Source organism: Ipomoea nil, unplaced genomic scaffold (assembly GCF_001879475.1).
Source record: "Ipomoea nil cultivar Tokyo-kokei standard unplaced genomic scaffold, Asagao_1.1 scaffold2480, whole genome shotgun sequence".
Classification (NCBI taxonomy): Eukaryota; Viridiplantae; Streptophyta; class Magnoliopsida; order Solanales; family Convolvulaceae; genus Ipomoea; species Ipomoea nil.
In genome coordinates, this window is record NW_017618908.1 from 1,171,842 (window position 1) to 1,198,914 (window position 27,073).

The window sequence follows — 27,073 nt, forward strand, 5'->3', positions numbered from 1 at the left end:
AATACACCAACAGTGTTGACAACATGCACCAATAGTGTAATAAAACACACAACAATGTGATTTTCCTTATTCCGGTGTTTTATGACAAGTTTACCCTTACAGTTCGCTGGGTAGAAGAATGTGCGCGAAAATACTGAAAAAATCTTGATTAATATGATTCATTAGATCTATCTAATCTAATGGTCTATAATTGACCATATGACCACACCTAACAACATGGCCACATGTGATCACTCCTCTCTCTCTCTCTCTCTCTCTCTCTCTATATATATATATATATATATATATATATATATATATATATATATATATATATTGATACATTAGATTTTTAGGTTATGCTAAACTAATTTTAAACCTTCAGAATCCCTTGCCCTCAGTTTTTATTATTGTATACTCTGCGCACAAGGAGTTTTCATCACCTCTAATAATTTTTTTTTTAGTTTTGAGTCTTCCCGTAATACCTCATGTCTTCCGTGGGAATTGAACCCGTAAATAAATATTTAGCTAGTCTTGCAGTTATAGAACTTGGGAATCAACAGAATTACTCGCGATTTACATTCTTCAGCGATTCTTGGACAAGGACTTTGAGACTTTAAAGTTAGTCTAGCATAAGTTGTGATACCTAATATATATACACAACCTAATATATATATATATATATATATATATATATATATACACTAGTAACTGCCTCAACCAGTCCAGCATCAACTAGTGTTGCACTAACTGCAGTTCCTTTTATCACTTCATGATGATATGTCCATTAGCTTGTCTAGGCAGCCAGCTGCAAGAGTGCTAAACATTCAATCAGCTGCTTTCTCAATGTCAAATCCTTCATTAATACTCATAGAAGGAGATATTGTACAAATGAGAAGTGCCCAACCAAAACTAATAAACTCATGCCATTTGCATTAAGTCATCATCAACCATCGAGAATCAAAAGTTTAACTTCACAAAAATGCATCTAAGTTGAACCAAAGTATACTAACAAAGATCAATTACCAATCACAAAAATGCATCTAAGCTGAATCAAAGTATACTAACAGAGATCAATTACCAATCACGAAAAGTCGAAATCGTATCTAAGTTGAACCAAATATACTAACAAAAATCAATTATTAGTTTATTACCCATCTCTGTCATGTGTAATGACAAATTGCCAGTCCATACATGCAACGTGTAAGACCGCCAGCGTTTAATTTGCTTTAGAATTTGAGGTGACTGTTGACTACATCCCATTTCTAAATTCGTTTTTGACCATTATGTCCCTGAAAACACCACATCTACTCCGCCACCTGGCATTTAGTATCGTGGGTGCATTTGTCTTTTTCTTGAACGACCTGCATCACATTTCATATATCCCTTATCTGCAGCACAATTCTTACACCCTTATTTTATTTCATCAAATTTAGAACCCTTTTTGACAATTTCTTTTTTCTTTTTCAAATCTACTTATAATGTTTACATGCCAATTTACAATATATATATATATATATATATATATATATATATATATCACCAAAAAAATTTACAATGTCAAACAGTAACAATACTAATTATTATAAATAGAAAAAGATATATATTTTTAAAATAAATATAGTAATTAACTTTATTATTTTACAATCGCCCTTCTCTACCTCAAAACACTCAACTTGTTATCCATTAAGATTTGTTCTAGAGAGACAGGCGAATTATTAATTTGCTCATTGTCTGTTCAAACCACATGGCAAGCGTATAGTAAGTTGGGATCATTGGAAAGACACATTGTCCACTCCGTTTAACCATCAAACCACTTTGATAGAATAATTATAAAATAATTGATGACTTTTAAATAATTATCACAAAAATAATTATAAAATAATTGATGACCTTTATACGAAATTGTCCCCAATGAGATCCATTAAGTACTACTCTACATTAAATTATAATGTAAATATTAATTTTGATCTCACAAATATTAATAAAATAACAGTTTTACTTATTATATTAAATAGAAAGAGGCATACATTTTTATAAGCAATGCAACTAAATTATTATTTTATTCCTTTCAAAAAATTATTATTTTATTAATAAAATGTCACATATTTTATACTTTCTTATATATTAAAATAAAAATCGTAGCCTTGTAGCCAATCATATTTAATTTTATTATTATCCATATCATATTGATCCCGATAATATCGAAATCACAGTTCCGCTTTATGGCCTTACAAGCCAAACAGGCCCTAAGAATTATCGTCGAGCGAAAAAATAAGAAAACAGTGAACAACGTGGAGAGAAAAATATAACAGTGAGTAGGATGGATACAATTCATAGAGACGTCGGCGTTTAGGTGTACCGCTGCTTTTTCCGCTGTCGTCTCCTCAACCCAATCCACCCACCCACCCCCCCACCAAAACACCGTACGGCTTCACACTGTATGTATATGCGTATGTATGTGTACCAAAATCATTTATTATTCATATGCGTATCTGAGAATTTTGTGGCGTATGAATTTGTACGCAGGCTGAATTCAGGAATCCTCTCTGCTTTACTATACAGTTATTGGAGAAGAGAAGAAGCATGGCGGAATCTGTTGAGCTCCCCGGTCGTCTAGCGATTCTTCCGTTCAGGAACAAAGTGCTGTTGCCTGGCGCTATAATTCGAATTCGCTGCACTTCGCCTCGCAGGTTTTTTTTCTTTCTTTTCATTTCGCGTATTTTTGGTGTTTTGTTGCTCGCAAATTATAATTCTAGTGTTTTTTCTATTGAACGCCGTTGAGGCGGTTGAACTGTTGTTATTTGTTTGTTTGTTTATTCATTTATTTATTCGTGGTTGTAGCGTTTAGTCGTAGTTTGATTGTGTTATTTGAGTTTGATTTGCACTCTTCTCGACGGAAATTTTTCAGTAAACGTGTTTTCGGGTTGGATTTGTGTCAATATAGAGCCTGTTTTTAATAGTTAGCGATTGGAGTGGAAAAAGGTGCACTAGCTGAAAGTCAACTGTATGGAGCAGTGAATTTTTATTTTTTTTTATTTTTTTTTTCCATCTGTTTAAGCTAAAATAAGTTATCAACTAATAGGTGTTGGTTTTTGGCGGTTTCAAGTAGTGCTGTCTTTGTATTCATGCATAATTTTGGATATACACCATTTGTGATTGATGCAAAAGTGGCATTGATTGGAGCAGTGTGAAACTGGTGGAGCAAGAGTTGTGGCAGAGAGAAGAGAAGGGACTGATTGGGGTTCTCCCTGTCCGGGATTCTGCAGAGACTACTACTGTTGCTCCTACTTTATCTCCAGGTGATTGCCAATGAGTTTTATTTGGTTATCATTTGTTTTTAATTATTACTTGATGAGTTGATGGCTCATTTAAATATTCTTACATGCAATTGTTGTAGGCGTGGTAACTGATTCAGCTGACCGCACACCGAAAAATCAGGCTGGTACATCAGAGTCTCACAAACATGATGGCAAAAATCAGCAGGAAGTTATTCACTGGCATAACCGGTAAATATACCATGCTGCATGACTTGCAATTTGTGCATTAGATTTCAATTATAAAATTTTAAATATGTATTTGGTGTTTAATCACAGTAAAGTCTGTAGAAATTTTACTATGTTGAAGTTGAGTTGTAAGCCCTGTGTTATAAATAATGTATGTTTGTCATGAAGAGGAGTTGCTGCTCGGGCTCTGCATCTCTCAAGAGGAGTGGAAAAACCAAGTGGGAGGGTCACTTACATAGTTGTGCTAGAAGGATTATGCAGATTCAGTGTGCAAGAGCTGAGCACAAGAGGAACATATTATACAGCACGGATTACTTCTCTTGATATGACCAAGCCTGGTAAGATCTTATTGCATCATCTTTAGAAATGTAGCTGATGGCTGTTTCTTCTGTAACTGGTTATAATACTAATTAGGTTATTTTGATATACTGCCAGGCATCTAAGTTATCAGTTCATAATGTGTGAGGTTCGGTAAATCTGGATTTATATGCTTTTAAGACATTTAGGAGACTCCTCAGTGGAGGAGTGGAAGTCCATTCTTTGTTAGGTTCATATTCATTTGAACAATAAATGCCTTTTTACTATATAATGGTTTGTTAAAGCTGTTTTTAACTTCCTAATGAGGTTTACTAGATGCTTGGATAATGCTAATTTTTAAACAACTAGGACACTGAGATGCGGAAGATTAGGTAGAGTTTCAGAGTAGGATTATATTTTATCACTGTAGGTTGAGTATGGCATAGTACTCCAACTTAACCAAAACTATTAGGAGTCTGAAACATGAATATTATATCTAAAGCATTAAAAGAATATACAAGGCATCTTTTTGGCCATGTTATCAACAATTAGTACATGATGATTATGATTATGATTATGATTATGGTTCCAGTTTCTTTTGGCAATGGACTACAGGAGTGTAATTTGTGTGTTTTGTTTCCCTAAGTCCCTAACTTTCATGTTATCGCCTTATTGGTGCTAATTAGCATTTGATGAAAATGATTTGAAGTTATAATGCTTCTATCGTGAGTCTTATGACCAGAAATTCAAAATGCACTCGACCTCCCTGTGGACTTGTTCTGTTTTTCACTTATTTAACATATAATATATTGCAACCTAGTTTTCCTACTGTTTGTCTGTTTCTTCTTTTTTTCCCCCAAGTATAATGGTGATTGTATTTGAGATCTCTTATTTGGCTCCTGCAATTTATAATATCATGAGAACTAGGCTTTAGTCCTCTTTGTAAAGATGCTGAGTCAATAGTCTTGTTACCTTAATTAGAGATGGAGCAAGTTGAGCAAGACCAGGAATTCATTGCATTGTCTCGCCAGTTTAAAGCCACTGCAATGGAGCTTATTTCTGTCCTTGAACAGGTGAATAACTTATCATTAAAAAAAAAAAAATTAATTGAATTTCTACAGAATAGATCTCATAGTAGAAGTGAAAGAAGTACTAAGATTGAATATGGTTTTGTAAACAAGTTATAGTTTATGATGGAACAAAAGAATAAGGCTTACATTCTGCAAAATGAAGCAAATGACTAAATTCAATCCAGTTGAGTTGAGAGATCTGCTCATTCCAAATACAAATAGTTGTGGCAAAAGCAACTAGGGAGAGTGCTGATATATCTTCTGTGTGTGAGCCACCTTGTCTAAATAACAAAAATTAAACTGCTTTTGAACTCATTTCCATCTATGTGATTGTTATAAATTATGTCCTATTATGTTCTCTATAGAAACAAAAAACCGGAGGGAGGACAAAAGTTCTTCTGGAGACAGTTCCAGTACACAAACTGGCAGACATTTTTGTTGCTAGCTTTGAGATTAGTTTTGAAGAGCAGTTATCTATGCTGGACTCTGTTGATGTTAAAATAAGGCTCTCTAAGGCTACGGAGCTTGTTGACAGGCATTTACAGGTATGCACAAATTGACTGATGTGTTTGGCTGTTCTACTCATTGCTTCAGATGTTCATGGAGTTCTGGCATGTAATTTCTCTTTGGTTTAATAGTCAATTCGTGTTGCTGAGAAGATCACTCAAAAAGTTGAGGGGCAACTGTCAAAATCCCAAAAAGAGTTTCTGCTTCGACAGCAGGTTGGCTTACAAATATCCTGTCATTTTAGCATCATATGAGATATTGAGATTCATAAATCTCATGAAAAAAGAGATAAAATCAATTGGGTTTATTCTTCATGAATCATGCTCCTTTTTTTCCTTTATGTGGTTCAGCAATCCTTTCGGAACCTGTTTGTTTAGTTAGAAAACCTTCGAGTTGTTCCCATTCTTCTTCTTTTTCTTCATCTCTTTTGCCATACAAAATGACCGGTTTTTTAAGATGTCCACATGTATGATGTACCTCTCATTCATCATCCAGATGAGGGCTATAAAAGAGGAACTTGGTGATAATGATGATGAAGAAGATGATTTGACTGCCCTTGAGAGGAAGATGCAAGATGCAGGAATGCCTGCAAATATCTGGAAACACGCCCATAGGGAACTAAGGTATGATTATATGCAAACTTTATAGACCTGTTTGGACGTTGGAAAGTATTTTTCATTATATAAATTCTAAAGTAATTAACCAATATGGACAGATATTGAATTCCTTAATGTATATTCATATTTATTGTACTTGGACCTGAACTAGCAGTTGTCAACTTGCCATAGCTGTAAGCACATGATTATGTGCAGAGGCTCTATTGTACTGGGTAGTTCCATCTACTCAAACTCCTTTTAATTTCTCCATTGGGTTCTTATATCAGGAGACTCAAAAAAATGCAGCCCCAGCAACCTGGATATAATAGCTCCCGTGTTTACCTAGAGCTTATTGCAGACCTTCCCTGGCAGAAGGCTAGTGAAGAACTTCAACTAGACTTAAAGGCTGCCAAGGAGCGTCTTGACAGTGACCACTATGGTTTGGTCAAGGTTAAGCAGAGGATAATAGAGTACCTAGCTGTTCGCAAGGTTGAGCCACGTTCCTGTTCAATACTTCAATGTACACTTTCTATCATATATTTGATCCTTTCAGTTGTAAAGGCTTTGATCATGTTTTAAACATGTCATACAGCTGAAAGCAGATGCAAGAGGTCCAGTATTGTGCTTTGTTGGTCCACCTGGTGTTGGGAAGACATCTCTAGCATCATCCGTTGCCGCTGCTTTGGGCAGGAAATTTGTACGCATATCTCTTGGTGGTGTCAAGGATGAGGCTGATATAAGAGGGCACAGGAGGACGTATATTGGAAGCATGCCAGGGCGTCTAATTGATGGATTGAAGGTGCATAATTAACCTTGTGCCCTTGTGGCACTTATGATTACTTTAGTGCTCCTCTCATAGTTCATTCTAATTTGCAACTTTTTATACTGTCTAAAGTTTGATGAAGTCCCTTTATAGGTTTATTGACATGCATGAGGATTAGGGAATCTGTTGAAGCCCATTTATACTTAAAAATTGTAATAGTAATTATAAAGACATGTACCTCATTGTCACCAGTTATGCATAGCCCTTCAAGCCAGATTATGAGGCATGTAATTGCAAATTTTTTATGGTTTTTGAAGAGGATCAAGTGGATTATGTTGACTGCAAACAAATATCTATATTAATACTACATTTCTAATGGAGCTTTTGAAAAATGAATTGCTGGCAAGGTTATGCAGCATTAAGGTAAACAAGAGATTTAAAGATGTGGACCAAATGGTTGTGGGTTATAAACATATGACAATTTCTAGTACTAGCTAATCATTTGTTCACAACCTTTCTGCAAACTGTACACATAGTTTGTTGGCTTGTATAGGGTTGCTAGTTAAGGGGCAGTGCATTCTGTTGAAGGATGGTTCCTGTTTATTTTAATCAACATGGTCATAAGTATACCAGAATTATGTGATTCATTGTATTTACTTGCACTCGTAATTTATCAAAATCATTTATGCTTAACAATAAGGGGATTAGTAGGTTTCTACAATTCTATTGCATGTTTGAATGCTTAGATGCTTCTCATTATTAAAAAAAAACATTTAGTTTGGATGATTATCCAAAGCCATAGTTGTACTTAAATAGTTGGTGGATACTTATCTTGCTACTGTGTTAGCCTATACTATGGAGATCCCAAGTAATTCTATTATTCTGATTTCCAGAGAGTAGGGGTTTGCAATCCAGTCATGCTGCTTGATGAGATTGATAAAACAGGATCTGATGTACGGGGGGATCCTGCTTCAGCACTTCTTGAGGTCCTTGATCCTGAACAGAACAAAACTTTCAATGATCAGTATCCTTTAGTTATTTGTTTCTCTAATTGATGGGTAAGTTAAAAAATAATAATAAGTCCAATATTTGTTTCCTGATCAGTATCCTTTAGTTATTTAAAGCTATACTTCAGTTCAGCAAGTGTTTTAAAGGCACCATACAAAATTATTTATGTTTTCAAGTGCGATATGTATTTGAGCTATAGATCATTTTTGTATTGTTCACCAAACATGTCTCTGCTGAACTCATCTTTCATGCATTTTTCATCTTGATACCTTAATTCAAAATGTAGCTATCTGAGCGTTCCATTTGACCTCTCAAAAGTAATATTTGTGGCAACTGCAAATAGGAAGCAACCTATTCCTCCTCCACTCTTGGACAGAATGGAAGTCATTGAGTTGCCTGGGTATACACCAGAAGAAAAGCTTAAAATAGCAATGCGGCATTTAATTCCAAGAGTTCTCGATCAACATGGCTTAAATGCTGATTTCCTTCAAATTCCCGAGGTACTGTAGTCATGACATATGGTATAGAAGTGCTAATGGGCACAGTGTGAATGCTTGCCTACTGGTTTCACTAGCATGGAGTTGTTAATTAAATACCTGTAAATATCATTATTTTTTGAACTTCTCTTTGTTGGCTTTATATGCTTCGTTCCAAAAGTGCCAGGTTGAATTTCACACTTTTGACTTTTCCTTTGTTTATATTAGTGTATGGTGAAGCTTGTTATCGAGAGGTACACTAGGGAAGCTGGTGTCCGTGATCTGGAGAGGAACTTAGCTGCTTTAGCGCGTGCAGCAGCTGTCAGAGTGGCAGAACAACATCCTCTGCCTCTCAGCAAAGATGTGCAAAGGCTTCCTTCACCACTTTTGGATAGCAAACTTGCTGAGGGGGCTGAAGTAGAAATGGAAGTCATTCCAATGGGTGTTAATAATCATGACATTTCAAATGCATTTAGCATTAGTTCACCTCTGATTGTTGATGAACCTATGCTGGAGAAGGTGCTTGGAGTAAGTGCATTCCTTTCTGTTCATCTATGTTTTATGTATTTCTTTGTCAAAATTAATATGAGATTGATATTGTTGTGTTCTATGCTTCTTTGATATTACCTACTCATATGTTCCTTGAATATGATATTTATTTTATATGTTTGGATCCAGCCACCAAAATTCAATGATCAAGAGACAGCAGAACGTGTTGTCACTCCTGGCATAGCTGTTGGTTTAGTCTGGACAGCATTTGGAGGGGAGGTGCAGTTTGTAGAGGCTACAGATATGGTGGGAAAAGGTGATCTCCATCTTACAGGTCAACTAGGGGATGTCATTAAAGAATCTGCTCAGATTGCACTGACATGGGTAATTATCTTTATTGCTTTTACTTATTTTTAATAAGAAATAAGGTATTCTTTCTGAAAATTTAGAATCAAGTGGTTACCGATTCGTGATCTCATTGTTTCTTGGTGGTTCGAAAATTAAAAACAATGCTTGCCTTCTTCCTTCTTTTAAAAAAATAAAATAAAATTGGAGAGGGTGGTGGGAGGCTGGGAGGGTAGGGGTTATAGTTTACATTTGTGTGTGATACTTTTATGGCATCAAAACTTTCATACAATGAGCTCTCTGGAGAGAAGCTAGATGTGCTTCTACTTCATTGTCAATTCTTTTGCTGATCATGAAAGTTTCATTGGAAGGGAAAGGAGAGGTGAAGAGAATTTGAATCTCAAAGATTGTAGATTTTTACTTTCTTTTTATTGTAGGTACGCGCCAGAACAACTGAACTTAAGTTGTCTACTGAAGAAAATAATCTCCTAGAGGGCCGTGATATCCATATTCATTTTCCTGCTGGGGCTGTACCCAAGGACGGACCATCCGCTGGAGTAACCCTGGTTACCTCACTGGTTTCATTGTTCAGTCAGAGAAAAGTAAGATCTGATACGGCAATGACTGGAGAGATGACTTTGAGGGGACTAGTCTTGCCTGTTGGTGGTATCAAGGATAAGGTTTGGTTCCAACTAAGTTTTACCTTTTTTTGGCTATGTTTATTTTTCTTAATTTTCTTTTCTTCTCCATTTTCGATATGCATGCTGAAATCTCACTCTCTACAGGTTTTGGCTGCTCATCGTTATGGTATCAAAAGAGTGATTCTACCAGAGAGGAACTTGAAAGATTTGGTTGAAGTACCGGCAACCGTGCTTTCCAGTCTGGAGGTAAGATAATCTGTCTGCGTAGTTAGAATATTAAACATAATCTGGTGGCTGCAACTGACAAAACTTGCCCAACCTATCTTATATAGTGTGTTATAACTCATAACTTTACCTATTAATGTCTTGCATATACAGATAATAGTTGCTAAGAGAATGGAAGATGTGTTGGAACACGCCTTTGAAGGTGGTTGCCCTTGGAGGCAACACTCAAAATTATGACAAGTACTAAAAAGAAGATACATAGTAACTCCAGCGCTCTTCCCCTGCAAATCTGACATAAAACAGCCAACCACTTCCCTAAATGCGGTTTGTACAATTCAGTGTGGAAATCTTTTTCTACATATTGGTATTCTTTGCGTCTCAACCTGTATTCATAATGCTCAGAGCTATTTGCCACTTCCGCTTTTCTATATATACCACACTTGATACCATGTATAGCTACTTGCCACTTCATCTACTGATGGAAAGAGCACTTTAAATATTTGATAATCAATGTGTTGAGGCTGCTTCCATAATTTAATAACCTGTGTTTTGCTTGAAGCTGTTGGGTTTTGAACAATTCTTGATCAAACTTTATGAACTGTTCCAATTCTCGAACTCGCGTCATGCATAATTAGAAAATTGACTAATTTCATGAATTAAGAAAACGTCTAACTAAAGAAGGAAACTGCTCCTTTGGAAAACATCTCATCAACAGAGTAAATGAATGAACATATCTCAGATTCCACAGCGGTCTACAGTCTAAAGGACAGAAAATGACAATTTTCCCTGCTTTCATGTCATGTCATTACACAAAAAAATTAGGATCACAAATGAAAAAGGAATATTTCTCACCCTGTAACAATGATATGTTTTACCTAAATTAAATAATTAAAAAAAAAAAAAAACTGCTCATCTATTAGACATAATTATTATACCTCAAAAGTCAAAACCTATACAGCCTCCCTACTCAACGAAGAACAAAAAATCACTGGTATCCTCCTCTCTTCTAGTCATACTAACGAAAACTGCACAAGTATATCAAGGCTTTGTACAAGTTTGAACATATGTACAGGGCAATGAAGACTCTTGCTGTTTTTTGAATTCCATACCTTCGTCCCCTCCTATCAATGTCAAGAAGCAGCTTCATAGGCCCAAAAAGTATCAGGATTCGGACTGAAGAGTGAGAAATCTTGGACTTCTAGGTTTGCTATGTGCCAGTCCACAAACCGGGCTTGAACTGATTTAAATACCAGCAGAATAACAGGCAAAAGCCACCATTTGTCATCTTCCCTGTAAAATTTATTGAAATCAATTCTTTTGATATGAAAATAATAATTTCATCACCAATGTTGAGTTACCGATACTAAAATGGTCAATTTGGTTAATTAATCTTTACTTTGGTATTATTTATTACTCTCAACTAAGGACTGAACCTCTATTATATGCAGCACTATTTACAATGGTTCCTGGTGTTTAGTTCACAACCAAAGTTCTCAAAGGACCTAACCACAAATAATATCTCTTCTAAACATGTCATACAATCACTTACCTTTTAGAACTCCACTTATCTGATGGGTCAGGGGGCTTTAAAGCAGAAATTCCATAATGAATTAGACCACAGACAAAAGCCACTGCCTGCAAGTAGCTCACTTTTTATTAAATCCAATCATAAAGCAAAAGCATATGAGTATTAATAAACAAGTACAAAAGCATGTATGTACCGAAAAGAAAAAAGCAAACGCATATGATGGCCTGCAGTGAACGTGTGCTATGGTCCAATTTTTCTTTTTAAAACGACTCACTAGTATTATGAATAATTATGTGAGAATGATTCCATCAGAGGCAAAAAACAAATGACAGAAAGATAATAATCTATACATGTTGATAGTCAATAAAACAGTTGCACTTTTATTTGTGCAGCAGTTCAATGGAAGATAACATTTGAATTCTTACTTGAGAGGTTTATACTCAGAACCTACATGGAACCTTGTTTTTTAGACCCACATTTAATTGTGTTTCTTTTATTTCTGGCAAAAAAAAGTACTATTAATCTATTGTTCATGAAGCACTAAATATAATGATGCTCCTATGTTAAGATTAAACACCATATGCTTTAGGGGTGATCTGGGGGAATGGGTGAAGCTCAATCTTAAAGTGACCATAAACCAATTAGATGACATCATTATGCACTTTGCATTTTTCATCACTATACTTTGAGGTATGCTTAATTGCCATCCTGATGATTGTCTCACTAAAAGCACATAAACAATCAAAATGGCAGCTCTAAGTTGTTCAGTCCACAAGCTTTCCATTTGTTCACCTGTTTTACACTTTTACTGTTCCCTAAGTGCTTCAATTTTTTTTAAAAAATGTTTCTCTACCTTTTGGTGAAGCTTCTAAAAGATTTCAAATTAAATTAGATCTTAAAGAGTAACTACATTGGGCCGAGGGAACTCACAACGTTCGACAGTGAGGCAGCATTCCATAATGCATAAACTCGAGCAAGTGATGCTCTCCTTGGACCTTTGCTGAACAAGGCATTCAAGCCAGCAGGAAAGGGAGAAAGCAAAGACAGAGGAAGGATAAGCAGAACAGCCAGAAAAGCTCCGAGAGATATCCAATAGAATAGTAGTAATGTAAGGAGGGTGACAAAGAGGTCAACCAAGAGCAACATAGTTATGAGCAGCTGTATAGTGTCCTGAAACACAGTGCACCATATATCAGCCAACAAAATATTATTTCAAATAAGCTATACACTCAAACACAGACATGCAAACATTTGTTACAAATACCTGGCGACCAACTGGGCGAGTATTGTGAAGCAGCAGAGAAAATGGGAAAAGATAGTCCCTTCTAACACCCAAGGACTTCAAAGTAGCTTCAGTCAGGAGACCACCATTAATAATTCCTCCACTGATCCTTGTACGGGACACTGTGGGACTGCTACATGTCTGGTTTTGTTGTGGTTGCACAAGGCTTCTCCGGGCAATTGTGTTAAATTTCCTGAAATACATTGTTTTGGTAAGATTTTTTTTGGGGAGAAAAAGGGGAGGGGGGGGGGGGGGGTGTGTGTGGTTGGAGAATCTGTCATTTCAATGATGCATGAGGTTTGCGAAAAAGAACCCCATTTGTTATGGCTCTCAGTAATATGGACTCAATACTTTTATCACTGACATCTTTTATGAATATTATGAATATTAAAGAATCTGAATGGAAGAATAGAAGTCATACAGCTGAACCCAAGTTCCCAACTATTTTTGGAGTAAGGTTAGTTAAGTGCTTCTTTTAGATGCCCTCACTTTTCAGATGATAGCAGGAAAATCCAGATATAATATATACATGCACATAAATGGAATTACAAAGATGATTCGTGGGCACAACTGATGAACTAACCAGGAGCAGTCATCACTACTTTCCGACATTTCAGGTTGATGGAGATCATGGAGGAAATAATCACCAACCACTACCAAAATTCCCATTTGATAGTATCCAGCAGTAGTTGCCTGGAACCACCCAAGCTCAATTTTCACACCATGAAAATCAAGCTGGGGATTTGCATGGCTTTTAATCCAGTTAATTACAGGGACCAAAGCAGAGCGAATGGATCTGTGCCTCACTGTCCTTAACTGGGCATTTAAACCAGCTACCAAGCGGTTCCAGACAGTTGATGGGACATGCTGAAAAAAAAAAAGAAGATTATTATAAGTATCCATCAATGTTATTCAAACAAATAATTACTGATTCTCACCGAAGGATTAGATTGTAGACAGACCTGGGCAAGTAGATTTGTCAATAAAGTGTCACTGTGAAGATTATATGGTGACATGTAACTTCCATTCCCACCAAAAATTATGCACATGGGGAATCTTTTCTGTATACTAGCTACCATGTCTAAACGCTTCTCATCACCACCAAGGAAGAAATCAATATAAGCAACCATCAAATCAGGTGTAGCTCCAACCTAAAAGCACCAATACCATTTAGATCCAAAGAGGATTATGCTTAATCAGTAAATCTTATCTAAAATACAGGCAAGTAACTGAAGTAAGACAACAGGAAAACAAGTATAACAAAAAGAAAATGCAAAAGTCCCTAAAATTCCAGCACAGGCCAAGAAATTTACATCAACTATGGAGAAGAGATTTAAGTAATGATTATTTAAAGAACAAAGAGATAAATGCTACACCTTCATTCCTTTATATAAAGCACGTGAACGGCAAGAGCGTAAACAGGAATGATCATATTCAGATTTGACATACTCCTGAAGGCGATGAATTTTTTTCCTGCGCCGCCATTGTTTCCAGGACCAGGCACAGGGGTATGCAAGCACACAAAGTATGCTGTGCACAGACCCTTCCCACCAATCATAAGCAGCAACAGAATTTATCTCATCTATGAACCTGTTGAAGGCGTCTTCATACCTGAAATTCTTAAAGTTCAGACATTTAGAAGAAACATATATATTACGGGGACAGAAACTAAGTTCATTACAACTCTTTTCCCCTCTAAGTTGCATACTAACTAGGAAATTTCAGACAAAAACCTCAATGAAGAAGATGAAATCTTTAAAGTAAATCAGGCCCAGACAGCAAGAACTAAGAATAAAGGAAATCCTCACCCAAAAAATGACATGATTAAAGTTAAAAAGAACAACAACGAAAATTGCATGTTCATGTCAATATGCCATTATAACTGATATGAAGGCTTTATCTCTTACACAATCTCGATAATTGCATCAGGTGGTGAGTAAGGAAAATGCCAGGGTTCCCTAAATGTATTAGGACCCATAAAGTACATCCTATAAACATGGCTTTGAGTTTCTTCAGTTTTAGTACCTCGGACCTAAAAGTAATTGAAATAAAAATAAAAGTTAATATATTAACTGTGATGTATCAAACTGGCAAAATATTTAAAATTTGGTGCAAACAAGCCCAGAAATATGTACCTCTGATAATGAAAGGAGGTGTGGGAAATGGTGATCACCATGATGGTCCATTGAACTTGAAGCCTGATGAGAACAACCTGGTCCTATCAACTTCATCCTCAATGTATTTAGTAATACAGATAGGATAACCACAATGCACGCTAGCAGTAGTGAGAAAGGCCAGGGCCCTCCAAATGTATATATTAATTCCTCCAAGGGTGTATAGCAGTTTGGCATCCTGTACTTGTCAGATATACATTTGTAGGGGCAAGATGATTGGGTAACTCCACCTGCAGTGGAAAATTGAGCTATTATATCAATCATTGCACTGGAAATGATTTACAACCAGTAACTGGACAAGAAATACTTGCAAATAAATCAGAATGAAGCACATTAACATTACCTCGCACATAAATAAAGTTAGCACGACTAGGAAGAAGTTCAAGGGGACAAGCAGTACACAGTGATGGATCAGAACCTTCATCACTTTTGTATGTTCCAACTGGGCATTCCTGTCAAGCAGTCCCATCACCAAGATGATCAAAAAGTACTACTTAAAAGGATCATCTCTAGAACAATAAATATCTTAAGCAGTATGACTCATCAACTGCTCAAGCAGTTCAAGATAACCCATGAAGCTTATGTTTTCCCTATTTACCAGGCAATATAATCAATGAAGATATCTCATTAAGAATCTAGTGGGTCAGAATCGTTTGGTTTCAAAAATATATTACTATTGATCATATTGCCTGGTAAATAGGGAAACATGAGGAAATTAAAGAATTTAGTTTAAAATTCTGACCCTATTTTCCATGAAGATACTCCTATTTCACTGCTAGACAAGGTCAGTAAACTATTTTAGTTTAAAATGTGACTGACTAAATTCTGACCCACATGCCCACCATAACAAGTAAGCTTGTAATAGTAGAGAAGTAGAGCTGTATTAAAAAGAAAAACTTAACAACCCATTGAACCTAAATCAACAAGTAATGGGAAACATCATATAGGAAATCAAAGACGAAGGATTGACATGTTACCACACAAAATGTGCCATATAGGCCTTTAGGACACTTCTTTCCGGTCAGTGTACCTTCCTCTCCATGAAGACCTTTACCATCCCCCAAACCTCCACTGTGAGGTAGTAAAGTCAGTAATTTTATGATGTAATAAATGAAAAATACAAGAGAAAAGAAAATGTACCAATGCACTTTCCTATTTATCAACATTTTAAGTAGTATGCTAATTGAAATAAAATCAATGCTCTTGAAGATGCAAAGATTCTTTCTCAGAGAGATAATATAAAGATTACAAGTGTCCTTGAGTTGATTTATTTATCAGTCAGTACCTATTCTATAAAATCCACCTTCTCACATTCTTTGAATAATAATTCAAGTAATCATGTTTGAGATGAATACAAAATCCAAAAAGTTAATTGCATATACCTACTGTCGATGGTGCCATCTACAATAGCAAGAGGTACATATTCAATGCCCTCATTTATCTTCGACCAGTGAAAATGAAGTCTGCCACCACCCCCACCACCTCCACCCATTGGGCCACCACAGCCTCCAGCAACAGATAAAGATGAATTATCCATGAGGGTAAGTGTTTGAAGAAAAAGCAGAATAGTACCGCCAGAACCTCCACCAAGTCCACCAATAAGAGTACCATCTGTGTTTGTTGTTGGTTTATTACAACTCTGGCCATCAGCTTTCACAGATCCATAAACATCAAGTCCTACAAGTGGCCACTGAATGGAACCCAGCACTGGTATACATGAAAATTAAATGAAAAAAAAACTTTGGTTAGTCTGTTATAAGATTAAATGTCATGTGTAAGTTTTATCAACCAAAAATGACTACACACTTGAACACATCTCAATTTTACCAATAAATCTTTTTGAAAATATAATAATCCTTACCAATTATACCCCCACCAGCTACTGGTCCATAGGATTGCACAGGACCCTCAGTTCCACTACCCAATTCACAAGGAAGATCAGCACTACCATATCTCGGGCCACCTTCACTTAAACTCCCACCATAGAATCCAGAACCACCCTTTCCTCCATGTCCAGCACCAGCACCTGCTCCATTTGAGTAGTTACCCATCCCAATTCCATTGCTGCATCCTGAAAGTGCAACATGAAAAAAATCTTGAGCTACGCCATTGTCGTATATTGGAGGCTAACAAGATGCTTGATTCAAAATTCAAACATTGAGTAACAGGAAGGAAAGACACATCAGAGCAAGCAAATAAAAAGGTGAGAAGAGGACAATCTGTAATGCTAGAAGGTAAATGACCTAGTGCTGAGGCAGTTATCACACCACCAGTGTCCACAATGACAGTTCTTGCTCTGTGGATGTGAATAATGCTACCTTTGACAATTCCATTTACAAGAACATCCTCAACACGACAAATCTACCACAAGTTAACCAGAAAATGGTACAGTTAGTTCAAAACCAGTAACAAGTGTTTACTAGATAAAACAACTAGTTTAAATGAACAGGTAAACTTTAGTAGCATAACTTATCGAATATATGGTAACATAAGTAATGTACTTCCTCATACAAATACAGTGCACATGACACACCCACCAAAGCCATTTATTATTGGTACTTAGCAAAATACACACTCATCTTACTTGTAAGGAAAACGAAAGTGTATAATTAACATGGCAATCATCTGGTGGAGTTATCAAATCCACAGGGCAGGTTGACTTATCACAGAGAGATTCAGTAACCCTGTTTGGAAGGATAGGTTAGTAACTGCCCACATAAAGATAAGCAAAATAGTTCTACACTAAGCAGTACAGAAAAGATAAGCCAGGCTTCTCACTTGCTCCTACTGCTATCATCATCCAATGGGGCTTGAAGTAGAGAACCTGGGCCAACCTAACAAAGACAACGTTATTTGATAAAATTAGGAAGAAGGAACTAGCATAAACTTAAAATCAAGAGAGAAAAACCCTATAATAAACCTATTATAGCGGGATGAAATGAATGTATTATTATATGATAAAATGCATCATTTGTATACATGTTCTTAAAACAATCTTTAGAATCATTAATAAAGAAAAATTGCCTAAAATAAACATTTCCATCTTACAATAACATAATTTATAGGTTTGGACGCTTAACCAGATTCTTCTACTCCCTGGCTCTCAAAGTTTATAAAGAAGCTTGTTAAGTGAGGAGAATATTATGCAACTCATTTAAGCAATTCCCTGACCACCTCAGAATTACCCTGTTTAATATAAATCATTTAGTGATTCGAAGAATATGGTTAACCAACATGTTAACTACTACTATGTTTTGAGCTGAATTTCTTCTTATTCTTCATTTTTTTTGCGTTTTTTTTTTTTTGGGGTGTGGTTCCTTGATGTGGCACATGTGCCAAAAGGTTTTAAAAGGCCTTTTCTTAGAGGGGGAGAGAGCAATGGTGACCTTAAATTCATGTTCCTTTTCTTTTTGCTCTTTAGAGTTTTCACAAATCCCATATCCAAGAATATTTAACACCCAACAGAATTAGAATCAGTATAAGGTCCATAATGATTTTTGTTTTTGTTTTATATCTAATGATTCTCAAAGGATTCTAAAAAGTCCTAGAATCAATCATCAAACCAAAACGGCTACTCCAAACAACACTTCATTAATTGAGTATAGACAATAGGAAGGAGAGGAAAACAAGGAGATTGCAGAAAAAGTCAAAGTCTTACAGTTATATTATAGAATAGTGACAACGAAAGTCGTTGGCTTTTTATTGCATCACCATTACCAGTCAATTCCAGAAACCCTTGACCATATACAGCCAAATTTGCATTTGAACTTATAACAGAACTTCCCTGCAAAGAAATGTTGGTCCAGGCCTCAATTTGATTTTCAAGGGTAACTGATAATATGTTCAGAGACAATTTTGCTTTCTACCTTTAGAACAACAAGATTCCTGACTTCAAGGACTGAGGTAGTAACAACAGATTTTTCTCCACCGTCAACTTGGATTTGCGACTGCAACATGAGTAACATCTTGACAGCTACTCTAAGTGCACCATACACCTTAAAATACAGGAAAACTAAATCATTTGTAATTTAAATCCTTAAGCATTTAAAAGAATGAAATGTTAATTGTTAGCACATGTTTTTGTGCAGGAAAAGAAGGGAAAATACAAAGGTCATTCTCTAAACCAGGTATTCTAAAGGTAAAGGATATAGTAACTAAAGAACTACAAAGGTTAACATGCATTCCAAGAACACTCAGACTTGTATCCAAGAATACTCAAGCGTGTTTATTTTCCAACATAAAATAACAAAAAGGTCTCAGGTATAAAACTATGTGCTAACATACTGTTTGTCATGACATTCACCAGTGTTGCAAAAATCGCGCCTAGGCGGCCTAGGCGGCGATTAATCGGCACCTAGGCGCTAGGCGGTCGGCCTCCTAGGCGCCCGCCTAGGCGCTCTAGGCTAGGCGTTCTAGGCGCCGTAGGCGGTCCCCAGGCGCCTAGCGATTTTTTCAACATTGACATTCACACATCATAACTGCTCCTCAACATAAAATCATTAATATATTTTAAACAGCATGTCTCTAAGTATTAATACAATGGTAAGTAGCTGGTGAATGGCTTACAAGAAAATACAATAAGTACACCAAGACAGCTTCCCCCTTCCAAATCCTGACATTATTTTTCCAGTTCTAAGGTTATGTCTGGGTAGTTGCATCTCAAAAAGTATTATGTGATAGTCATTCCAAAAATGTGAATAAGATTAGATCACTTAGCTGGCAGATATGTGATTGACTAAACAAATTCTTATTTGTGCAAGATCAACATCAATTGTTTGAACTACAAATAATGGAACTAAGCATGTTAATGCAAGTCGAACTTGCAACATTTGTTTGAAAAATATATTAAATTTAGTTTTGGTGCAAATTAGCCTTTGCTGGCATTCAGCATTATCAGACAATATTAAATACGGAGTAATAATAAATAAATAAATTAATTAATTAATTAAAAAAAAAAAAAAAAAAAAAAAAAAAAAAAAAAAACCAGCAAAACTTTCTAAAAAGACACTGATACCTTTATGATGGAATCACTCATCAGTAATTCTTCCGCAACAAGCTCAAATTCAGATACTGGATAATCAGACAATCCAAAGACAATGCTACTCCCACAGAGAAGACTGATTTGGCCTCTTACCTTCAACAATGAAAAACAATTACTCAAAAGGTTATCCATGAATGAACAACCAGTTATCCCTAATTCAGGTCTAATAGAAGTGACAACTCAAGGAAAACAACTGAAAAATGTTGCATGCTAAGAAAAAGGTAGGAGCAAAACTAAACTAATGGAGACAAACTACCTGATTGAGTGAATTTTTAAATGATACTATCCTTATTATACACCAAGTGATTCCTCACAATAGAGGAATTATAGGTTTTATACACACAACACACTGACACACATATGTACATGTATGCATCAGGAGAAGTAACTGAATTCTTCCATTCATTGTGTCATTTATCTGCCCAGTTCACACCTCCCACAGGGAGGAGGGGGACCAGCAACATGATTTGCTGCAGGCTGCAGCAATGAACAACAGAAGCCACACATCTAAAAGTAAATTTCTTAAAATAAATAAAATTTCAAGACCTGAACTTTAATCCAAAGCAGAGGGACCAAAACTTTTGCACTGTTTTCCACATAAACATTCATCCATAGAGGGGTAGTACAAAAATCCAGCAATGGAGTTTCAGATTCCGTTGTACCTGAACTCTAGTCCAAAGCAGAGGGACCAAAACTTTTGCATTGTTTTCCACATAAACATTCGTCCACAGAGGGGTAGTAGAAAAATCCAGCAATGGAGTTTCAGTTTCTGTTGTTATATTATCATTGTCCACCCGTAGACTTAACATGTAGTCATCAAAGTAAGTACCAGAAGCCCCAGCATTCCATGGGCAACCAATACTCCAACCACCTGCAAAGAAGTGCAGCTTGAAACTAAATGACGACGAAACAGATCATTCTGAATAAGAAATAAAGGTATGAAAAAGCTAGCAAACTTGATGCATGGTAGTATGATACTGTTCTCATGCTTATGTACACTAGCATCTGAAACTTAGAAGTTAACAAGAAAAATATATGATAGCTCAAGGACCCCACAGATTGGTGCATATTAGGACAGAAACAGAGCCCATGTGGAGGAAGATTGGGATTGAGGCCATACAGCAGGTTTTATAATTTATTAGGACAGATAAAATCCATGTAGCTGATCCCAAGCAGAGAGGAAATAAACCTAGTTCAGTTCAGATGTTTATACAGTCTGTAAATGAGGCAATGCATTGTTAAGTTACTGAGAAGACTTAATCATTAAAATGTGAAAATGTGCTTAGAATGCATGTGTTACAAAATTCAACTATGTATTTTAATATCATCCCAACCTCTCAAGAACTGATGATAATTTACAATTGAAAAGACATGTAACCTGCTAAAGCATGCAATTTATGAGTTTCTTGAGTAGGTTTGTTTTTCCAAATTTCCACTTCTATCATCATAGTTTTTAGAGGATTTCCCATCAATTGCAGTCAATTCTCTTTAGACTAATTATCTCTTCTCAACCCAAATAGAAAAATCCACAGCAATAGTAATCAAAATAGAACTCTGCTACCCAGTATAAATGTTTTTTTTCCTTCTTTCCTTATATAGGTGGATTTTAATACATCATTTAGAGGATTTCCCACTTCTTTATAAATCAATTCTCTTTTGATTATTTCTTCCTGATTCTATGGAAAAATCCAGTCTAAATACAATCAATTAGAGCATGTACCATCCTCATAAAGATGACAAACGATGTTGTCTAAAATTAGGTTATGAACCTAGCCTTCTATTCACGCTTTTTATACCACATAACAGGCCAAGTTCAATATATTACTGAAAAGAAAAATATGCAAAATTGAAAATAGTGAAAACTCAAGGTGGTGGGTGCCATAGTGCAGGTGGAAAGTGATCCAAGGAAGAGTTTATACTTTATACAAGACTGAAAAGTTTAGCAGTCAAAATTATAACTGTTGATTTTTAATACAAACCATGCACAGTGACTTTAACATCTTCTTGCTTGCTGTAGCAATTCAGAGAGATTCTTCCACCTCCACCACCACCCCATCCCCTCCCACCAGCTGCACTTATTATGCCATATCCCTTCCTGTACAGGCAATGGCATTCAATAAAGCAGTTAAATAGGAGCATGTAGACAGTACTTAATAACTCATAGGTGATTCAGTGTTTACAGCAAAAGACTATATACAGGATTTAAACTCTAATTAAAATGGAATATTCCAATTCAGTAAGTCAGCTTTTGCACAGATATATAAACTTCATAGACACTATTTTAGTAGAAAACTTTTTTTATTTTACTCCTACTTAAACCTGAGAATCAGCTCTAACATTAATGCAATCCTTTGCACAAGAATCATCATACTAGATTTGTTTGAAATTGAACACTATTTATTTATCACTTCCTTTCATTGTCATGTTCAACATGTGCCCCCAAGTAATTGATAGCTTATAATGGGAGCTTTGCAAAGGCCAACGGCCTAAAAGGTTCATTATAAATGTTATGATCAAATTTCTCCATGATAAACAAAGACAGGATTATTGACAAATGTACTACCCTAAATCCAGTGATAAGCATCAGTTAGGATTGCCCCAGACCCTTTTCAATCATTTCTCCTCCCATAAACTGACTGAGCTCAAAAAATTAAGACAAACTGTAAATATTTTGCAAGAATTAAGCAATTCTTTACAGCTTAAGAATATACAGTGTCTAGAATTCAAAAGCCCCATTGAAGAAAATGTGAATTACATACAGCAATTTCCAAATATACTGGTTCAGGGATCAGAGTATCACACAGTTGCAGGTTTACTTGCAAACCACACAAAAGTATGAAATTTGTAAAACTGTTGTTTGCTTCCAACAAGCAAGAGAAAGAGTCAAAGTGATGCATGTATCTTATCAAAATTGAAAAAGTCAGTATTAGAGAAAAGGAGCTGGTGGCTTGAAGACAATCCAAGTAGAAAGTTAACTCACAACTTTTGAGCACGAAGAATGATGCTTCCACCAGATCCCCCACCTCCATCTGATCCTCCATCACCACCATCCGCAGTTATAGAGCCATTTGTATACAGAAGGTCTTTCACATCAAGCATAACACGTCCTCCACCACTTCCTCCAAACTTATGTTCATCAGATGTGCCACTGCCCTTGCTTCCATAAGACCATGGGTTACACAAAGATGACCAAGCATAAACATCACCACCCCAAGCATTTGTTTGATTTGTTTTCAGGCAGGATGCACCTCGGCCACCATGCCCTCCACCAGCTCCTTCATAGCCAACTGGTGTCCCACTAGTCTGAGAAGGTGGTGCTCCACCCAATGCTGTAGTACTTATAGAAGAATTGGGCTCCATAGTCAGAGTCAGTGCTGAAATATTCACAGAACCGGCTATAATGGCAACATCCTGACCAACTTTAACATCACCAGACAAATTAAAACTTATGGTACAGCCTTCTATTGGACAAACAATTGAAACTTGAGAAAGTATCTCCAAGTTCCCGGAACCTGATACATACAAATCAGAATCTATGTACAGGTTCGAACTCAGATAGCAGGTGGTATCAAACGACCCAACACCTTCAAGGTCCTGACAAGATGATAATTTTACTTCAGTAGAAATACGTGATTCTTGGAAGTTGCTTGTGATGTACTTTCTGGACTCATGACTCCCAAATGATATAGAATTGTTAGATAATCCTCTGTCTAGCCCTGTAGGTTCACCCTTATGCTGCCATACACTGACAGAAAGTGAAATTATGAAGAGATTCCCACACAAAAGGCACCACCAGAGGTAGCATTTTGTTTGCATTGGACGCATTACCCGCCCAAAATATATATCAAGATCAATACATGAGATTGTGCTCAATTCCAGGGGATCAATAAAGAGCCAATGAAGATTAGGGAAATAAATAATTGATCCAATAACTTCTATAATATTGGAGTAACTTTCCACCAAAACAGACTGTCAGACTGTTTCTAGTTGCCAAACACTAGAGCATGCATCTGTGACCTCAATGCCCTGCAGTTCCAATATCCATTAGCTACTGTACAAGGAAAATAGACCAAGAGCACAGACAATCAAGTATCTGTCACACAAACTAAGCAAAATCTACAGGAAAATTAGACTCCTGAAATTATGAATACATCAATAAAAAAGGTTGGAAAGCATTCCACTATGCAATAGTACAAACTCTAACATTATTACTTATCAAAACATAAAATATTATTATCCAAAACACTAATACTATACTCCACATCCAATTTGACAAGAGTGCCCGCAGAATCCAAATCCAATTACACAAACATACACATATGCATATTCACACAGATGGTATATGAGCCTGCACAAGCATAACTACAGACACTAGCATTTTTTCCGTGCATGTCCCTGTTCCAGGTCAAATGAACTTAGATAAACTTTTTCCAAACAAAAAGGCGGACAAAAAGAGAGATGCACAATATTTAAACAAAAACCGAAAAACTAAACTAAGAATCCACGATCGAAGGACAAATTGAGCCCTTCCAGCAATGCACGACTCAAAATCAACTACTCCACACAATGTTCGTGTGCGCAAAATGCGTATCTACAGGATCACATACACATCAATCCTCATTTCACTTCAACAACAAAAATAATCTCGCAATTTGCCTCATACATGACCATTTCCAGCCTCAATCCACCAAAATCAGAACCAAACACGCACAGATTGATTGAGTGAGAGTGAGAGAGTGATATATAGAGAGAGAGAGAGAGAGAGAGACGTACCTAGAGAGATGAAAATTCCGGAAAATCTGTGAGCGCAAAGAGAGAGAGAATTTTCGGTTTGAATAATGGTGGAAACTGGAAAGCGTTTTCGTTTTTCGATCACTGAAAATACGAAAATAGTAAAATATAATAATGAGCAGTGGCGATTAGCGAAGCAGCAAGTGTGGACTGAGGCGTAGTAGAGCAGCTTTCCCTTTTGCTTGCAATCTCTTACCTTCTCCCTCGCTCCGCCTCTGAAATCTTCTGCTTTTTTGCTTATTTTTTTGGCAGTACAATGATGGCGATGGCTGCTTTTGTTTTCTTTTGCAGGGAGAAAAGGAAGGTCGGTCTCTGAGAGTCCAAGGCGGGGGAGAAGGTGAAAAAGTCCGTTCCGTTTCTGTTGGCCTAGCTGGAAACCATTTTGTGACACTGTTCGGGCCTCCAATCGCCTTTTTGTAACGGCAACGGTGTCTTTACAATTTTAGCCTCGCCTTTTTGTCGTAATTCCGGATGTGACACTCTACGGTTGATCTGTACAGCTAAGCATGGAAAGCACATCCCTTTCCTTCTACGGAGTTCCGACTTCCCAGTTAGATCCACTCGACACATTTCACTTCAAAGGTCAGTTACGTATTTTTATCGGACCAGTATTTAATACTATGATACTCCCTATATCTTATAGGATTTTTTTCCCCAATACCGATTCACTCCCATATTAGCTAATATTGGGTTACTGAATTATGTTAGTGTATTTGACTAGTTGATATCTTAGTGGATGGTATAAAAATATTTGATAAATTAAATGTTAGCATAACTGATTACATCTGTAAAATAATTTTCTTAAAAAATTGACATATTCATCATTAATAATATTTATGGTAGGATAGAGCTTATATAATGTAACTAAGTGTTTTCTCTTTTTATCGAGCAAATTTGATTTCCCATCTTTGTATTTGTCATTAGTGTGTGGTCAATAATAATGGTATTCCGAGTCTATCATTCAATAATTATGATCTTGATGATTTGAGTCATTTCAGTATCCGGAATCAATTATTGAAAATGTTGTACTCCTATTTTGTATGTAGGAACATCATATGAAATGTTAATTTGACATAAAATTAAAGATAATTATCATCATTTTTTATATATTCTAACATATTAGTAGTATATATTTAATGTAATGTCAATTGAATTACATTTCACAATTTATTTTCGTGGCCATATCTTTCAGATATGAGTAATGATAAGCCATTAAGTTCAAGATTCAAATTTAATAAGTCACTAATTTGATTCCTTAAAAGACCAAATCCCCTTTGAATAATAATAACTAAAAGACTAGATGTGTATAGTAAATAGTTAGGGGATTATAATTTTAATGTGTCATTTTCTAAATAAAATAAGAATAAGAGGGGAGGGGAACATGACACGTGCCTCAACAGTGCATTATATAAAACCTCATTATCATTAACTTGGTCATGATTACAATTAACATTACTTTAATTCATCTAAAGTACTTCTTCTCCGTTCTCACGAACGTTGCCGCACAACCGTTAACGTTGTTTCGTAATAACGATGCCAAATTTGACGACGGTATAGTGTACTACCAAATTGTCTGCAGCCGTTAACGTTATTTTCTAACGCCAAAATATCGCCCACCATGCATTACTAAATTAAAATTAAATGACGAAAATCACATGTGGTGAAGGTTGATTTCTAACATTTTATGATGGATTTTCGACAACTCTTTTGAAAAATTTTGCAAATTCATTAAGTGTATTACGTGTTCAATTATTATTAATATCTTTTCAGTCCAGCTCGTTATATTCTTGTCAAGTTACAAGGATAAAAAAGTTTCATTAAAATTATAAAGTATTTTTTAGAATTTATAAACTATCACGAATTGAATGAACTCCCTCCTTCTCGATCCCTCTCAACAAACAAGTTAAAAAAAAACTCTACTTATTATCACATGACATATGGTAAATGATAATTTTGGTGAAAATTTGTTGTCCATGTAAAGCAATCTTGACTTAATAATTTAAAATAATTGATGAGTGTGTTATTAATTATTAATATAAGTAGAAGTTGAGGTATCAACTATTATATGTGTACTTTATGTTAAAAAAAATTGGTCACAACTTTCTCAAATAAGAGTCAAACTCTACAAGTGTAACTCAATCTCTAGGGGGCTAGGTCGAATATGAACTAGTCTCATAGTAAGAGTATCATACACAACAACAACAACAATAAAAACAAAAGTTTACATTAAAAAAAAAAAAAATACAAACACATTTAATGGATCAATCCACCGAATAGTTTGAACTTTGAAGGTTAAAGAATCATTTGATTGGACACTTTTATATCTTATTACTGAATTTAGTTATGATTAAGTTA

At 35.9% G+C, this 27,073-nt stretch overlaps 2 protein-coding genes across 4 annotated transcripts; one reads left to right on the forward strand and one right to left on the reverse strand.

Annotated features, from left to right (window-relative positions):
* Positions 1-2,282: 2,282 nt before the first annotated feature.
* LOC109152923 (lon protease homolog 2, peroxisomal) lies at positions 2,283-10,460 on the forward strand. 3 transcript variants are annotated; one of them, XM_019300614.1, is made up of 18 exons: positions 2,283-2,420; positions 2,509-2,672; positions 3,169-3,281; positions 3,380-3,488; positions 3,654-3,823; positions 4,764-4,855; positions 5,218-5,397; positions 5,491-5,574; positions 5,816-5,982; positions 6,243-6,444; positions 6,548-6,754; positions 7,612-7,742; positions 8,013-8,226; positions 8,431-8,730; positions 8,881-9,075; positions 9,474-9,716; positions 9,822-9,923; positions 10,056-10,460. In XM_019300614.1, the coding sequence occupies exons 2-18, from the start codon at positions 2,566-2,568 to the stop codon at positions 10,137-10,139; spliced, it is 2,700 nt and encodes an 899-aa protein (XP_019156159.1). In that variant the 5' UTR covers positions 2,283-2,420; positions 2,509-2,565; the 3' UTR covers positions 10,140-10,460. The 3 variants fall into 3 exon arrangements, with proteins under 3 accessions (XP_019156159.1, XP_019156160.1, XP_019156161.1); XM_019300615.1 differs by having other exon boundaries at positions 2,283-2,405; XM_019300616.1 differs by having other exon boundaries at positions 2,284-2,420; positions 5,855-5,982.
* Positions 10,461-10,667: 207 nt separating this feature from the next.
* LOC109152921 lies at positions 10,668-25,316 on the reverse strand. The gene is made up of 23 exons (XM_019300609.1): positions 24,701-25,316; positions 22,908-23,953; positions 21,907-22,022; positions 20,590-20,798; positions 19,901-20,020; positions 18,753-18,881; positions 18,545-18,670; positions 17,665-17,720; positions 17,471-17,570; positions 17,130-17,247; positions 16,748-16,957; positions 16,269-16,593; positions 15,864-15,957; positions 15,230-15,338; positions 14,848-15,116; positions 14,620-14,744; positions 14,089-14,323; positions 13,675-13,863; positions 13,296-13,579; positions 12,695-12,905; positions 12,361-12,600; positions 11,452-11,537; positions 10,668-11,192 (listed from the first exon to the last, which is right to left on the reverse strand). The coding sequence occupies exons 2-23, from the start codon at positions 23,750-23,752 to the stop codon at positions 11,033-11,035; spliced, it is 4,356 nt and encodes a 1,451-aa protein (XP_019156154.1). The 5' UTR covers positions 23,753-23,953; positions 24,701-25,316; the 3' UTR covers positions 10,668-11,032.
* Between the last annotated feature and the right edge of the window lie 1,757 nt (positions 25,317-27,073).